The sequence below is a fragment of the Lepidochelys kempii genome, chromosome 1, assembly GCF_965140265.1.
Source record: "Lepidochelys kempii isolate rLepKem1 chromosome 1, rLepKem1.hap2, whole genome shotgun sequence".
Lineage (NCBI taxonomy): Eukaryota > Metazoa > Chordata > Testudines > Cheloniidae > Lepidochelys > Lepidochelys kempii.
The window spans coordinates 258,983,345-259,000,312 of NC_133256.1; the positions used below are offsets into that span (position 1 = coordinate 258,983,345).

The 16,968-nt window shown below is 52.6% G+C and overlaps 2 protein-coding genes across 13 annotated transcripts in view; one reads left to right on the top strand and one right to left on the bottom strand.

Annotated features, from left to right (window-relative positions):
• SGSM3 (small G protein signaling modulator 3) overlaps positions 1-16,968 on the top strand; it is a 94,187-nt gene that overhangs the window by 48,142 nt on the left and 29,077 nt on the right. For 6 of the 9 annotated variants that reach the window (XM_073327084.1, XM_073327073.1, XM_073327081.1 and 3 more), the window contains 7 exons: positions 2,376-2,528; positions 2,748-2,818; positions 3,266-3,314; positions 3,821-3,906; positions 4,644-4,766; positions 7,023-7,083; positions 7,804-12,610. In XM_073327084.1, the coding sequence (XP_073183185.1) occupies positions 2,376-2,528; positions 2,748-2,818; positions 3,266-3,314; positions 3,821-3,906; positions 4,644-4,766; positions 7,023-7,083; positions 7,804-7,887 (627 nt within the window). In that variant the 3' untranslated portion in view covers positions 7,888-12,610. Of the gene's footprint in view, positions 1-2,375; positions 2,529-2,747; positions 2,819-3,265; positions 3,315-3,820; positions 3,907-4,643; positions 4,767-7,022; positions 7,084-7,803; positions 12,611-16,968 lie in introns of those variants that run through there. The other 3 variants (XR_012156549.1, XM_073327103.1, XM_073327111.1) reach the window with 3 other exon arrangements.
• MRTFA (myocardin related transcription factor A) overlaps positions 11,230-16,968 on the bottom strand; it is a 180,117-nt gene continuing 174,378 nt past the window's right edge. For all 4 annotated transcript variants that reach the window (XM_073327034.1, XM_073327035.1, XM_073327033.1 and 1 more), the window contains one exon: positions 11,230-16,667. In XM_073327034.1, the coding sequence (XP_073183135.1) occupies positions 16,153-16,667 (515 nt within the window). In that variant the 3' untranslated portion in view covers positions 11,230-16,152. The remainder of the gene's footprint in view (positions 16,668-16,968) is intronic.

Here is a 16,968-nt window from a genome sequence, read left to right on the forward strand (position 1 = left end):
CTAGTTCAACCACCTGCTCAAAGCAGGACCAATCCCCAACTAAATCATCCCAGCCAGGGCTGTGTCAAGCCTGACCTTGAAAACCTCTAAGGAAGGAGATTCCATCACCTCCCTAAGTAACCCATTCCACTGCTTCACCACCCTCCTAGTGAAAAAGTTTTTCCTAACATCCAATCTAAACCTCCCTCACTGCAACTTGAGACCATTACTCCTTGTTCTGTCATCTGCTACCACTGAAAACAGTATAGATCCATCCTCTTTGGAACCCCCTTTCAGGTAGTTGAAAGCAGCTATCAAATCCCCCCTCATTCTTCTCTTCTGCAGACTAAACAATCCCAGTTCCCTCAGCCTCTCCTCATAAGTCATGTGCTCCAGCCCCCTAATAATTTTTGTTGCCCTCCGCTGGACTCTTTCTAATTTTTCCATATCCTTCTTGTAGTGTGGGGCCCAAAACTGGACACAGTACTCCAGATGAGGCCTCACCAATGTCGAATAGAGGGGAATGATCACGTCCCTCGATCTGCTGGCAGTGCCCCTACTTATACAGCCCAAAATGCCATTAGCCTTCTTGGCAACAAGGGCACACTGTTGACTCATGTCCAGCTTCTCATCCACTGTAACCCCTAGGTCCTTTTCTGTAGAACTGCTGCCTAGCCATTCAGTCCCTAGTCTGTAGCAGTGCATGGGATTCTTCCGTCCTAAGTGCAAGACTCTGTACTTGTTCTTGTTGAACCTCATCAGATTTCTTTTGGTCCAATCCTCTAATTTGTCTAGGTCCCTCTGTATCCTATCCCTACCCTCCAGCGTATCGACACTAAACTGAGAGGAGAGGTAATCTGCAAACTTGCTGAGGGTGCAGTCCATGCCATCCTCCAGATCATGAATGAAGATATTGAACAAAACCAGCCCCAGGACCTACCCTTGGGGCACTCCGCTTCATACCGTCTGCCAATTAGACATGGAGCCATTGATCACTACCCATTGAGCCCAACAATCTAGCCAGCTTTCTATCCACCTTATAGTCCATTCATCCAGCTCATACTTCTTTAACTTGCTGGCAAGGATACTCTGGGAGACCGTATCAAAAGCTTTGCTAAAGTCAAGGAGTAACACATCCACTGCTTTCCCCTCATCCACAGAGCCAGTTATCTCGTCATAGAAGGCAATTGGGTTAGTCAGGCATGACTTGCCCTTGGTGAATCCATGCTGACTGTTCCTGATCACTTTTCTCTCCTCTAAGTGCTTCAGAATTGATTCCTTGAGGACCTGCACCATGATTTTTCCAAGGACTGAGGTGAGGCTGACTGGCCTGTAGTTCCCCGGATCCTCCTCCTTCTCTTTTTTAAAGATGGGCACTAGATTAGCCTTTTTCCAGTCGTCCAAGACCTCCCCTGATCACCATGAGTTTTCAAAGGTAATGGCCAATGGCTCTGCAATAACATCCGCCAACTCCTTTAGCACCCTTCAATGCAGTGCATCCGGTCCCATGGACTTGTGCTCGTCCAGCTTTTCTAAATAGTCCTGAACCACTTTTTTCTCCACAGAGGGCTGGTCACCTCCTCCCCATGCTGTGCTGCCCAGTGCAGTAGTCTGGGAGCTGACCTTGTTCATGAAGACAGAGGCAAAAAAAGCATTGAGTACATTAGCTTTTTCCACATCCTCTGTCACTAGGTTGCCTCCCTCATTCAGTAAGGGGCCCACACTTTCCTTGACTTTCTTCTTGTTGCTAACATACCTGAAGAAACCCTTCTTGTTACTCTTAACATCTCTTGCTAGCTGCAACTCAGATAGGAGTCCGAGGCACAGAGTGATGAATTGACTTGCCAAAGGTCACAGAGACAGTCTGTGCAGAGCCAGGAATAAGTCCCACATCTTCTGACCCAGAGTCCTGGGTGTTAACCTCAAGAGCATCCTTTCAGGGGCCTTGCGGATGTCTGGCTTCCAACAGTTCAAAGTCCCTGCCTGGAGAGAGATGTATGGGCTGCATCGGGCCCTGAGTGTGGCCGGGGAAGCAAGTAGCTCTGTTAATGAGACCCTCAGCTGTGGTCAATGAGAGCATGGGGAGGGGGACCTCTCAAGAGCTAAGTCTTGATGGAACCAGCCCTGCTCCCCACAGACCTGCTAGTCCGGACATCAGTACAACCCAGCAAAGCAAGTTCTGTGCTCACGTACCAGCTTCCAGTCCCTGGGGCTGTCGGCTCTGAGTGGGGTAGGGGAGTGTTTAGAGTGGGTGACGAAAGGAGATAGAGGAGTCTGGGTGGGAGGGCCTGTCTGGAGAAGAGGTATGGCTCTGTGTCCCCACCCCACACCTCTCTGCTCTGGGGGGGCTGTCTCCATCTCCGAGAGGCTAAGAGCTAACTCCTTTCATTCCTCAGTACTCCATTGCTGGCGACGACTCGGTCACAGAGGGGGTGACAGACTTGGTTCGAGGGACGCTTTGTCCAGCGCTGAAGTCTATATTTGAGCATGGGTTAAAGAAGCCATCCCTGCTGGGCGGGCCCTGCCACCCCTGGCTGTTTATCGAAGAGGTGAGAGTAGCACTCGGGGACAGGGGATGTAGGGATAGCTGGGTTCTGGTCCAGCAAGACCGCAGTAACACAGCCTTCACTCGGCTTTCTTCCCTGCTGGGCACTTTGAGGTGTGTCCTGCCTCCGCTGTGTGTGGGGTGCTCCTGCTGGAGGTTCTGTATGTGAGGGCGGGGGTGCTGTCAACAGCCTGTAGGTCTGACTGCATCCTCTTCCCGTTAGGCTGCCGGACGGGAGGTGGAACGAGACTTCGATTCAGTATACTCCCGCCTCGTGCTCTGTAAGACTTACAGGTGAGGCTGCTCTAGTCATACTGACAGGCTCGCATCCTCGTGCCCCAAGTCCTCCTTGTCAAGCCTGCACTCCTCTCTCCCGCCTGGAAAGGTCGTGCTTTTCTTCTGGGCCGTGACATGTTGCTTCTTCCGAATGGGCCCTGCATTGCCCCGCCTGGGACTGCGAGTGGAGCCATACTGACACAGACTGCACATGGGGCCGACAGGTGGTTCTTGTCTCTAAAAACCCCCAGTTCCCATGTGGTATGGCTGTGGCTGTCTCTCAGCCCCTAGCAGTAGCCAGCATCGGGACCCACAGCCCCAGTCTCCTGGTGGCAGTAGCTGAGCTGTGTGTTTCTCCGAGCAGCGTGGCTCCCATCTCTGGGGTGCGCTCCTGCCGAGCCGTGTCTTGCCTGAGTCGGCAGATGACTCTGTGGGGTAACGTGGGCCTCTGCTTTGGTTTTATAGACTCGATGAAGATGGAAAAGTTCTGACTCCAGAAGAGCTGCTTTACCGGGTGAGTACCTTGCCCTGCCCGCACAGGGGCCAGACTAGGGTTGACAGTTTTGGCTGGATGTATTCTTGGAGAGTTCATTACATGACATATTTTTAATTAAAGATTAACCTTTAATTCCTGGAGACTCCAGGCCAATCCTGAAGGGTTGGCAAACAACCAGACCCACCTCTGCACCTCCCCTGGTCTGTGCAGCCTGTTCAGTTGTTCTGAGCCTCTCCCAGCAGGCAGCACTGTAGGGAAGGCTACAGGAGCTGTGGTCCTGGTGATGCCTACAGGAAGTGGTAAACAGAGCTCTGGTGAAGTGAGTTGTAGCTCATGAAAGCTTATGCTCAAATGAATTGGTTAATCTCTAAGGTGCCACAAGTACTCCTTTTCTTTGAGCTCTGGGATGGTACTGAGCGAAGGAGAACTGCAGGGAGAGCGTGCACTAGGCTGTGTAGCTGTAGCGGCTCTCCATGTGGGAGCCCCCTGGGGAAAGTAGTAACTACCTCCTCCCCGCCCGGCAGGCAGTGCAGTCCGTGAATATGACGCACGATGCTGCGCACGCTCAGATGGACGTGAAGCTTCGCTCCCTCATCTGTGTTGGACTCAAGTGAGTCATTCAGCCCATTTCCTTGAGCGTTGCTTCGGTGATGAGCTTGGGGCAGGCTGGGAGATGGGAGTGAGTAGGAGGCGGGACAGTGAGGTGAGGGGGTGGGGCCAGGTTGGGGTCGGCAGGGGATCTGGGGAACAGGCAGGAGGTTGCGGGGGGTTTGGAACAAGCTGGGAATCAGTAGTTATTTTAGTCTCCTCCCCCACACAGCTTGTGTCACCAAGCTCTGTCCTCCCCCAAGTGGCCACTAGGGATGTAAATATTTGTTGAAAAAGTTAACCAGTTAAATGATTAAAATTATATCGTTTAATGGTTAACCGTTAACTGAGGTTGGTCCGGCAGCACGGCGACAGGGGCTGGGGTCTCGCCGGCCTGGTGTGTCCGGCACCGCTCCAGCCCGCCCGGCACAGCACGGGGGTTAATGGTTAAGTTCTGGTTAATGGTAAGCCTAATGCTTACCAGTTAACAGTTTAATCTTTTACATCCCTAGTGGCCACCAGCACTGGGCAGGAGCAGAGTACTGACCAGAAGCCAGTGCCTTATTTTCAGGTACACTCAACCCAGACTCTCCCCTGAGGGAGCAATTCCCTGGTGTCCTCCCTGTTCCTGTAGGGGAAGAGAATGATGAGTTGCGGTCAGGGGCTGGATTGGAAACTGTGTGTCCCAGAGGGAGGGGTCACCCAGTCCTCTGATAACGGCCCTGGCTTCTAGTGACTCTTCCCCCTCCCTTCATGCAGTGAGCAGGTCCTGCACCTGTGGCTGGAGGTGCTGTGCTCAAGCCTGCAGACAGTGGAGAAATGGTTCCATCCCTGGTCCTTCCTGCGCAGTCCCGGCTGGGTACAGATCAAGTGTGAGCTCAGGTGAGTATGGCCCTGTGTGCTGCAGCGCCCTCCTGGCCTTTGCTGACCCCTTGCTATTGAGCATTCAGCTGGCTATCGTGCTGCAGTGAGCAGGTGGTCTGCCGTTTGTGTAACCTGCCACAATAACCATTCGTGTCACACTCACGTCCTCACAGAGCTCTGCCAGCAGAGCTGCACCCCACTCCTGGGGATTTCCTCCCAAACACCCCAGAGAAGCAGCTGCTGTTTACACTGTGTTTGGCTGAATGGAACTCTCTCTCTCACTTTCTGATTAAGAGCAGGGCCTGGTGAGGGTGTGTGTGGGAAGCAGCATCTACACACAGGTGGCTGCTGCTCTCAGGCCTCTAGCTGCTTTGCACTGAGCCTGCTGTAATGGAGCAACCTACAAAACCCCTCCCTGCTTGAAGGACCCATGCTCCCCGGAGTCTAGCACCTAGTGGGGCTGGCCAGTGTGAATCCGGCAGGGAGGAGGAGCTGCTGACAGTGCCTGAACTGGGACTGGTAGCGAGATGATTTGTTCCCCAAAGGCTCAGCCAGGAAGGGTGACTGGCTGCAGGCTCAGCAACTGGAGGCCTAGATGGGAGTCCGCCATCAAGCCAGCCAGAGGACAAGACCCAGCTTAAATGGCGAGATGGTGAGGGAACTTGGCTTCAACCTAGTGGCAGAGCTGAAGCAAACTGAATGGCTTCTCTCCGTACCCATCCACACCTGCCCTGCTGGAGGAGCAGCAGGTGGGCTTGGGCTTCCCCACCCCCAGCACTCCTGTCCCCTCCAGCACTGCTGTGGGGAGGGGAAATGAACCAGTTCCTGGGAGCTCTGATGCTGTCTCAAGAACCAGCTCCAGGCCAAGCCTGTGTCATTGACACACGTTCCATCACTGCCTCTACCTCCCTTCTTCCCGCTGGAAATGGCTTGTGCCCTTTCACCAGCCTGTTACTTCCATCCCCCTTTCCCGGGGCTGGAGTGTGACAGATTCCCATCCCAGGAGCTGGCAGCCGGCCTGGAGCAGCTATGATGTTCCCCATTGCTGCAGCTCAGGATCCCCCATTCTCCTTGGGATGTTCTTGAAGCAGGGAGAAGGTTTTCCATTGAAAAAGCTGCAGTTGTCTGCATGTAGCTGCTTCTTTGCTCCTGATACCCCACACCCCAACCTTGCCCACCGTCAGGACATGAGAGCAGGTTCCTTTGGAAACTCCAACCATGCAACAAAACAGCCTGGCTGAAGGGACAGTGTATGGCAAGAACTTTCAAGCCCTGACGGGGGCTCAGCTGGCCAAGTGCCGAAAGGCCATGGGTGAACAAGGAGAGCCACCAAGGGGTGAGGCTGAGACTAAGCCTGCTGGGGCATGGGTGGAATGTACTGTGGGGAGCTGAAGCCCAGGATCGAATGGGGGCAGCTCTCTGTTGCCATGTAATGAAGGATTTGCCATGAACACCTTTATTGGCCCTCTGGGTTGGGTACTGACCGGGGGAGGGAGCCCTGAGGAGCTGTTGAGGAATGAGCGAGCACCTGCGAAACTCTAGTCCCAGCGCTGTCGCTGCTGGGCCTTGGCGAGCTCACTGAGCTCAATTTCTCCATCGGGACCAGCGGGAGGAGGCTCAGTGCTCTTCATCCTCCCCTCGCTGGGCAGACATTAGCTGTCTGCGGAAGGGTTTGAGGATCAGCTCCCACGCTTCTGTTTGACACTGGGGTGAGCTCAGCTGCTTCTGTTTCTCTCAAGGGGTGTGTGTGTGTGTGGTGAGAACCCCAGCCCTGGGGGGTGAGGGCAAGGCCCAAAGAAGGTATTCCAGTGCTTGACGGTTCCCCTCTGCGCCCGCTCTGGGTCCACTTACTGCTTGGAGTGGCAATGCTGAGCGGGCGTCCCCGCTTCCTGTCCCAGAGAGGTGGGGAGAAGCAGCTGTAGAAGCCCCCAGGGTGTATTGGGTTGGTCTGAACCTACTACACCCTCCTCCTCCTGTGACATATAGTCCTCTGCTGGGTGGTGGGGGCAGGGCCCCAGAGCAGTGGATGTTGTTGTTAACTTCCCATTAAGATGCATGGGGCAGTTCACACCTCTCTGAACTGTTGTTTCAGGCTGCTTGCAGACCCAGGCAGACATCTCTGCATCAGTTGCAATTAGGTCATGTTTTCAAGCTTTTTTCCACAGCCTGAGGACTAGAAACATGTCTCTCTTTTGCTAATAAAAGCTGCAAGTCTGCTACAGATGCATGGCATAGCTGGTTTTGTAAGGGCGTAACCATTGCCTTGTATTGCAGAGTCCTCTCCAGATTTGCATTCAGTCTCTCTCAGGACTGGGAACTTCCTATAAAGAGAGAGGTGAGTGACCAGGCTGAGAGTGGGCCTGGACGCCCCCCCCTTGCCCCAGAAGTAGCCTGCCCTCCCCATTTCCTTGCATGTTAAACAGCCCCCAGGCTGCAGAAAGCACTTTATTCAAGGGGACTTGACCCAAATTGACACTGAACTTGATGTCTGGTCGTCTCCCCACCTTGTGAGCCCTTTCTGGTGGAGCAGCCTCTGCCTGGGTCTGGCAGAGCCAGGGCGAGGCTCCTCAGCTGCGCAGGATTCTGCAATATGGTAGGTTTTCGATCTCCTGAGAATCACCGACACCATCCTGGGTGTTTGAAAAGAGGATCAGCTTCTGTCCCCCTGGTGGGGTTAGTGAGGGTGGAGCAAATTGCAGGCTCTTCCCACACCGGTTCTTATTCATACCCCAAGGAGCGTGGCTTCTCTGCTTGCTTTGTCCTCTCTTGGCTAGGAGCGTGAGCACTGGACCCTTGGAGAACAAGGTTCTGACTCATTCAGTTGCACCAGCAGCAAAGGGCCAGGGGCAGGTGGTCTCCCTGAGCACCCGTTCCCTCCATACCCCAACTAGACTGCAGGGTTGAGACAGTGGGCTTGGAGGGAGAGAGAGCAAGCGGTGGGGAGCAGCAGCTGCCTACAGAAGTCACTCCCCTTCTCCCCCACCTGCACGTAGGGTCCGATGACACCTGCATATGGCTGCTTAGTGACTCTTGGCCCTTTCCTGTCCTCCTGCAGGAGAAGGAGAAGAAGCCGCTGAAGGAAGGAGTGCAGGACATGCTGGTGAAGCACCATCTCTTCAGCTGGGACATAGATGGCTGACCCAACCCACTGTGGACCTTCTAGACTGCCACACGCAACACACACTCCTCTCCCACCCTCACCCGTGACTGCTCTCAGCCCAGCTGAAGCGACAGCCTCTCCAGCTCGGCGGGCACTGCACCTGAGGCAATGGGTGGGTGGAGGGCTGTGTGTGGTTAGTCTTCTGAAGGCATGGTGTGGTCTTGCAGGCAGAAATCCTTCCCCCAGCCTGTGCAGTGCACCAGCTGCCCAGCTCCCATTCCCATGTGTTCCCTTGCCCCCCAGCTGGAAGCACTGCTCGGGGAAGGGGGGACACTCCACTGGCCAGATCTCTAGCTTCCCTTTTGCCCCACCCTGCTGCTCCTCTGGGAGAGGGTTCTTATCTGCCTCATGACCCCCTCTCCTTCCTGTCCTAGGGGTTAGTGAGCAGATCTTTGTGTCTGTACAACATTTCCAAGTGCCACTGTAGCTCAGAACGTGAGGGCAGCAGCTGAAGAGGCAGCTTCTCCTGGCTGCTTGATAACTGCGGGGTCTGTTGCGGCTGTGGGGGGGAGCTGTGTGTTTCTCACCAGCCTGTGGCAGGAAAAGGGGGAGAGGCAGCAGAACCACTGGCTGACCTCAGCTTCCCTGTCACTTGTGCTTTGGGAGCCTCCCTCTGTGAAAGATTTTTTGTCTTGTTGCCCTAGTACTGACAGGGACAGATGGGGGTGCTGACAAGATGTGCCTAAGGGAGCAGCCAGTTACCAACTACAACTGCCTTAGGGGATGGGGCCTTTTCTCAAAAGTGTGGAGGGAAGCCCCCGTTCTCCCCTAGCCTGAGGGAGTATCATGCTGTCAGTTTAGCCTCTAGCTGTGTTGTTTTAAATTAACCAAAAAGCTGTAAATGATCTCTAGACATATCTGTATATTTTGGCATCATCTTAGCTCAGGAAATGGGTTCAGGCCTGAGCTGGCTCAGGGAGACTAACTCAGCCCCTGCCCTGGGGGAAGAGGCTGAGGATTGTAAGCTAGGAGTGGAGCATCACTACTTCTGTAGGGTAGCTCTGTTCCATGGAGTCTGTGACTTTATCAATGAAAGCACTTGTTTGTGAGCACAAACTATTCATGAAATAACACTAGAATCTTACTTTCCTTTAGCCTTTGGGATTGTAAATAAAGTGCATCTTGGGAGAGCTTTGGTGGTTTTCTCCAGCAGGGGCTGGCAGGTGAGCCTTTTGCTTTGCTTTTGCGGGTCTTTGGGGGGTTTAAGATGGATGCCTGCCCTTTGTGCTCCTGGAGGCAAAGAGGAATGGCTTTAAAGGAGCAGTGAATTAGTCTTTATCTCACTCAGTGACCCTGAAATCATCTCCTCTCTTTTGTCCCTGTCTCCAGCTGAAATGGGTCTTAATCCTTTATGGCTTGGTTTGGAATTTAGCAAATTGGACAAGGCTGCACTGTGCAGTGGGACTTACAGGCACACCGAATTGTATCCCCACCCCTGCAGGGCAAGGTGCCCCTCTGTGTTGCAGAACAGAATATTCAGCTGTGGGTACTGCATTAGCACCAATTCTACAGCGCAACAGTAGGGCCAGGAAAGACTATGTAAACCCTGGCTTGCTGACTAAAGCAGGTACCAGAACTAGTGAGAGCATAGGGGGATGGAATATTCAGGACACCTCTAAGGGTGATGTTTGTCAACAACAGTTTTAAACTGTACAAATAAAAATCACATCCCCTGGTACTTATCAGTGTAAAAAGACACAGCAGGAAAAGCTGTTCTGAACTTTTTCATCTGTCAAGAAAAAAAGGGAGGGCGGGGCGGAGCGTGTTCTTGGTAAGGCAACCACATGCCTCAGTGTAGGATAGTGGGGAAGAGAGACTGTCTCAAAACAGAGTCCAGGGCTGAACACGGTTAAGAGGTAAGGTGCCCTTTATACTTCCACCAGGGAAGCAAAGAAAACAGGAGAGCCTCACTTGACAGCTCTTTAGGAATTGTGTGCTCCTGTGTCCTAAACATGACCGATGGAAACCTCAAGAAGGTTGGAGACAAATGGGAGAGGGTATGGATGAACACAGGGCATGCCAGCCTATTTCTACTCTAGCAGGACTGGATCCACTTGCAGGACACCTGCTCCTTGGGGGTGCTCCACTGTAGGATGTGCACACACCCTACACTCTTACCAGAGACTAAACAGTGTTGCAGTACCAGACCTTGCACTCCAAGTGGGGACATACAGGGCAGTGTAAACCCACTGCTGCTCCAATTCCTTCTCTGCTACAACACCTGGAAGACGAGCAGGAGGTAGAACACCCTGAGGCATAAAACATCTCGAAGACCTCACATCACTGTACAGCTAGGTAGCCTCTCTCTGACCTGAGGAATCTCCTACACCGGAGCCTCTCTAACCACTAGGTCAACACAGAGGTGGGTGGTGAGGTGAACTGAAGACAGGTTGGAGGACTGTCACCCAAGGTCATGTCAGCTGTGGATGCAGGGCTGATGGTGTAATGTTTGACAAATGTGTGAACCAAGGAGCAGGTTGCAGCCCTGCAGGTTTCTGAGATGGCGATGTCCTTAAAGAAGGTTAGAGCAGTGGACTGAGCCTTCACTTGTTCAGGGGGATATTTCACAGCAGGTCAAGCTACAATTAAACCCTCTTGGACAGGCTGAGTTGAAATCAGCTGTCCCCTCATCCTTTTGGCCAAGGATACAGTCTTAATCCTGGCAGGGTAGATGGCAAGGGCCCTACTTACATCTAATGTTTGGAGACTAGCTTTCTCCCTTAAGGTAGTGGCTGAGGATAAAATACCAGTAAATGGCTATCTTGGGTGGTGTGAAATTCCAACAAGTCTTTAGGGAGGAATCAAGGATGGGGGTGCAGTATGACCTTGTCACGCTAGGACATAGTGGATCTGCCATGAGACCCCCTGAGTTCTCTCATTCTTCTAGCTGAGGTGATGGCTATCAATCAGAAGCAAGTCTCAAGGATGAGAAAGCAGGGACTTCGCAACTGCTGGTAAACCACTGAAGTATCTATGTGAGGAGAGATGTACCAGAACCACAGCCATTCTGCATATGAGGACCAAGATCTTACTCCCTCTCATCAGTTTACATAATACAGAGCTGCACTGTTGTCCACCGTTACCCCGACAGGGGGGCCCTTTCTGTCATGAAATAAGTGCTAACATGAGTAGTGTGCTTCCCTTAGTTCCAGGATGTTGATTTGGAGCGCTCTGTTTTGTGAGGACCATTTTCCCTGTGCTGTAGCACCCCACCCAAAAGAGGCAGCCAGTGTGAAGATTTTTGAGGGTAGCAGACTTGAGAATGGGGTTTCCACCTAAGAGAGACTAGTACTCATGGAAGCACAGTGATTTGTTTGGAAAGACTGGGGTATACATAATCCTTAGCAAGGCTTGACCATCTGAGATGCCGCCTTGCATCTGGCATAATGAATGTAGAGGCTGACATGGCCTAGGAGTTGTATGTAGGTAGGCACTTGCAGCTGGTTGGGAGCTGTCCAAGTGGTTTCTGAGGCTTCAAGAGGCTGTTGGTTTTGGTGCTCTTGAGGTGGTGATCTTGGTTCTAGATGCATCTGCTAGAGGTGTCAGATAGCACCAAGGAAGGTGCCTCTTGGTGCTGCTTGGTTGAAGAAGTCTCTGGCAGGAGAAAGTGGCTTTCTTCTTTTAGAGGCCTTCAGCTCTGAAACTGAGTCTAGACGTCACCGGTATGGCCTGAGAGGTTGGGGCTGAGGAGTGTTCCTTGAAGAGGAGCCTCAGTCTAGCCATTCTATCCTTGTGGGACCTGCCCTTAAACCTCCATGCAGACTTTGCACTTGGATGGGACGTGAGATTTTTCTGAGGCACTACAGACAGCTACAGATCCTATCACTATAAGGAAAAGACCTGTGGCAGCTCTGACAGGGCTGGAACCTCAGCGTCTTAAGTATAATCTGGGTAAGTGCCATAGACCACAAAGGCTGAAGGGGCAAGAATTTCAGAGTCCCTCCCCACCCAAAGTTGTGCAACAACTTGGGGGGGGAAAACCCAAAACTAATAGGCCAGGAAGCAGCTGTCACTGCAGTTGCTCTAGCTTGAGCTGTAGGCAGTTAAGAATTGGAGTGGTGATGGGTCTATATCTCCATATGTCCTTTCAGCTGGGAGCACAAGACCCTGCACTTCACAGGTACTCACCCACTGACACAGTTATTTACAATCTCTGGTCAAGAGTGCAGGGTGCATACATGTCGTAAAGCAGAGCACACATCAGGGCACATAACTAAATCTCCCACTCCCCTCCACATTGAACCAAGGGGAAGACATCTTACTAGTCTTGGAGAAAAGGAAGTGGGTTAAAATCTGTCCTCAGGGAAGAAAGCACAAAGAGAAACTTGCTGTTTATGTGCAGGTGGTTAGTTCCCCTCCGTGTATGGAAATGTCCCTGCCGGTGCCTCCCATCATTTCTGCCCAGTCACCAAGAACAAAATTCAACAGCATTTGAAAACGAGACCAAGCATGCTGGGAAGCTGCTGTAGGTACAAATAACACACCTCCTCCTCGCTTCCCATACCTCCATTTCAAAGACAAAGATGAAGGCATCTCAGCCTGCGAGGGCAGAGATGTCCCTGTATCTCTCCCTTCACCACTGCCTACAAGACAGAGCTTTTGATCATGTTTTTTCTTTATTTTTTAATAAAATGGATTTTTTTCCAAATATTTGTAACTGAAAAAATAATTCAATGGAAGGATCCATTCTCTCTCCTCTTAACTCTTGTCTTTTTCCAGTTGAGTGTTCATGCTGGAGCCTATTGCCTCAGACTGTGCTGATCAGCCCTTGCTCATGCTGCATAGCGGAAGGGCGAGTGCATGCAACTCAAATACACAAGTAGTGGTTTACAGCAGAAAGATTCAGAGTTACATTCAAGGTAGAGGCAGAACATCAGGCTTCTGTCTTTCTGTGAGAGATGCAAAAGGGCCTCTTGCCGGAACATCTCCAAGAGTACAGAGAAGTGGATGATCCTGCTTCTCAGCAAGGACCTCTGAGTCACTCTCTGGAAGAGAGGGTTTTAATTGTCCCCAGTACAGGCCACCTCCCCACCTGACCCTCCACCAAGAAGCACCACCAGCAATGGGAGCCCAGCTCTAGTATCATTTCAATACCAGCTACCTCAGTCCACAGAGGGGCTTAGGCCTCTAACCTATGCAGCAATAGCTCCCTGTGGATTTTGCACTCCCCCAGCAGCAGGGGCGAGCAACCTGGTACACCCACCCTCTCCCCCTACCCCACCTGGGGAACTGGTTTGATGCCACCTTCCCGCATTATCTCATTGCACTTTGATAATTTGTTTTCTGCTTAATATTAACTCTGTTGTATTTAGGTTCTTATTTGTACAAAAAAAATTAGCTAGGCTCCAGTAGGGGGGCCAGGGATCACTGGGGTACACAGAAAAACAGCCTCCAAGGCCATACTGACAGCCTGGTTTTCACACAATACTGGAGCAGTTTAGGTTAGGCTGGAAGCCCCTCCAGCCTGGGTCCCAAGGGTTAAACGACATGGGTTTGTTCTGCCTCATACACAATTTCTTTAACCCCAAGAGCACTGAGTAAGTGATTCAGGTGGGTGCATGTACATAGACACCGTGCTCAGACTCCAAAGGGTGAAGTGATATGTAGAGTTCTGGGCAAAACAGATGCAGCAGCCCTGGTGGTGTGAGCCCCCCAGGAAAGAACTGATTATTTCTACTGCCCTGATACACAAGAGAGAGCTCAGCTAGGGCTATTTCAGACCATGAGCGAGAAGCCTGGTTCAGCAGTCCATTCATGCCCAGGAGAGGGAGGGGAGAATGGGAACAAGGACAGTTACACAACTGCTCTAAAGCTCAGGACACATGGCTTCTCCGCAACACCATTGGAGTAGGGAAGGCAGCACAGCTTCAGCACTGAGACTAGTAGAAAAAGGCAATCTGCTTTCACTGGCACGTGCAATAAGGCTAGAACAGCTAAGCCATGGCCTGATTCCATCTCCTCCCCAAACCACACAGAATTAAAATACCAGATCTCCTCCCCGAACAAGCAGAAGGGACTCCAGCAAAGCAAGACACACTCCTCCACTGTGATTCAGCCACACCATGCCCAGCTGCTGTTTATGCCTTGACACAGAGTAGGAGGGTGGATGCAACTCCTCCCCAGTTTCCCTTCAAGAACAGCTAGAGCGGTATATACGCGTGTACAGAGTGTCTTCCTTAGCTACTAATGAAGGGCAGGTACCAAGAGGCAAGAAAACAACATGACGCCCTCCCCAACCCTGAGGCATGTCTCTTCCCAGGGACTGACTCCAGACAGTAAGATACACTGACATGATATTCAGCAGACCTACCCACTTCCCACAGGCCCAGCACCTGTCTGGGGCAGAAGAGGGGAGGATCCAAACAGCATGGCTGGTTCACTTTTCACACACAGGATGATGAATGACCAGAGACAACAAGCCTAGAAGGGAACTAGGACTCAGCCACAATTACCAAAGCCACTTGGTTGAGGCAGCCATTTCTAGGTCCCATAAACTAAGCTAAAATCCCCACCCTACTGCAGCATAGGGAATTCACAGGGGTAGGTCAAAATGTGGGGTGGAAGGGAGACTGGTTGTTAAATTTCTAGTAAGAAAATGGATTTATTTTCCTTTTACTCTTCTGGGACTGGGGAGAACGTGGTACGAACGTCCTGCCATTGCACCTGCTTTAGGGACGCCTTCCACACGCCTCCCAGAGCCCTGCCCTGCAAGGAAACGTCTGCCACTGCTGCAGGGCAGCCTGAGCACAGCTGGCGCTCACCGCTCAGGTTGCCCTCTCCCCTTCGTTTCTGTGAAGCCCTGTAGCAGCAGGGAAGTCTCCCTGTCCCCATGGCTTGGGCTGCAGACTGAGTACCAACCCCAGGGGGCAGAATGGGCAAAGGGCCTGCTGCAGCCTCGGTGTTGGGATTCTTGGCCCACCCCAGGTCTGCGGGAGGCTGGGGCCCCGATCGAAAGAGCAGGACTTTGGCCCAAGCTGCATTATGGTGCTAAAGTCTCCTTTTGTGCAGCATGAACCCAGCAGCAGGCTTAGCCTTTTCTGAGCTGCAGCCATGACTCTTACACCTGCTGCAGAGGACACACCTACCCCTCCTCCCACCCAACACCCCACGCAGGATCAGAGCCCTGCAAAAGCCACACACACAAAGCTGAAGCTCGACCCTATGGGATTCTAGGCAAGTACCTGCTCTACCATGAGTAACAGCACCTCAGAGCTGGAAAGTGGAGGCCATGTAGTCGCCCTTCCACCTGAGTGGCAGAAAGCTCATGAGCCCCTTTGACTGCCTGAGTTTTAAACTGCCGTGCCCTGCAAGCTCCTGTGGCAACTTACTCCACTTTGCTCATGGGAGGGCTGGGTTTCCAGTCATGATCCCCTTCTCCCTGGTCTGGTTTCTCATTCTGGGTTGTATGAAGGGCTTAGCACAGGGCCCCTAACAAGCAAGAGTCTGACCTGCTAGAGGGAGGGTATGTCTTTGGGCACTAGCATCTGTGACTGTAGGGCTCCCCAGAGTGAAGGGTGCGCTGTCTGGTCATTCCCTGATGTAGCTCTCGCCCCTCCAGCCACACAGCAGATCCTAACCTCTCCAGTCCCTTGTACTGCCTCTGGTGGAACGTGTCTTATTGCTCGAGCATCCCTTTGGCCTGAAGCCTCTCCTGTGAGACTGGCATGATGGCTCTGGCCTGGAGAAAGAGCGGGGCCATGGCTCACAGTGCTCAAGGGAGCACTCCCCATTCCTTAAACAGCAGCTGGGAGGAATAGCTGAGCTGCTGCCTAACACAAGGAGTCCCTGTCAGTGACCATTCACCCTTCCGCCCTCCCAGAACAGCATAAACCCCTTTGTTTCCTAATTGCGTTTAGGCTGCCCCATACCACTCCCCTCTCCGGGCTCCCAGTTGAGCTGTTCCTGCAAGCCAAGGGAGCAGGGGAGGTCTCCCTGCCATACAGTGGTGTTATTTCAGCTTTAGAGAAGGGGTATAGGTAGGAAACCAGCCAGTCTCAGACCCCTGCAGCCCCTGTCCCCTGACAGCTATGGTTACTGCTCTAACCTGCTGATTGTAGCCCCAGTGAGCACAATGACCCACCAACAGCTGTGCCAGCCCTTCCCAATGGTACGAGTTTCACTACAGGAGGTCACGACTGGGGGAAGAGTTTACACTCAAGGGGCTCATTTTTGGTTGACTGGCCTCTCCCCCTGCCCCCATGCCTGTGCCCTCCCCCCCATTCCCTTCCATCTCAGTTCAGAGAGCTACAAGCAAGAATCCCAGTGCAGCTGCAGATCGTGTCCATCAAGGAAGTCTGTGGAGAAGAGGCTGGGGACTGCAGTGCTTAGGGGAGCAAGGCTCATGACAGGGCCCCCCGAAAGCTCCAGCCAATCCATGCTGTCCAAGTTAGCCTCAGCTAGGTCCAGGGCTAGTCCCCCTGTAGGCTCATGGGCAAAGTGCAATTCTGACGTGTCCATTGGTGAAGGCGGGTGGTCCAGAATGGCTGAGCTGCTCAGCATCTCACTATGGAGGTCATCTATCAGGGACAAGGGCTCAGGCCCATCGTGGCCTGCTGGCAGAAGGGGGAGGCCAGTGCTGCTCTCCAGGAAGTCCTCCAGCCGGCCTGCTGTGACAGGATTAATGCAGCTGGTATGGCCAAGGAACATCTGCAGGGGAAGCTCAGAAGAATGGTGGCTGTTGGGCGGCGAGGCGCATGCTGGGGACACTGATGTCTCCTTCCCAGCTGGAGATGGCTGCTCCTTGAAATCAGCTGAAATCTCTGTAAAGAAAGAAGACAGAGTCCCAGGGTGATGAAAGGCTCCAGTTAGTGGGAGTCAGATCCCTCATGAGCTAGAGCATCTTCAATCCTGACACTGTGGGCCACACGCTGATCACCAACTGGGGTCAAGAAACCTCTCCTAGCTACACAGTAGGCTGGCTTAGGGGAGTTTTAAACCTGCCTTAACCATCATGGGCCAGGACCAGGGCTATGTGAGGGAGGCCAGCCCAGAGCAACCATAGGTCTGATGCAATGCAGCAGCCACAGGAGCTTTATGATATATTATAGCAGTGCCTGACAA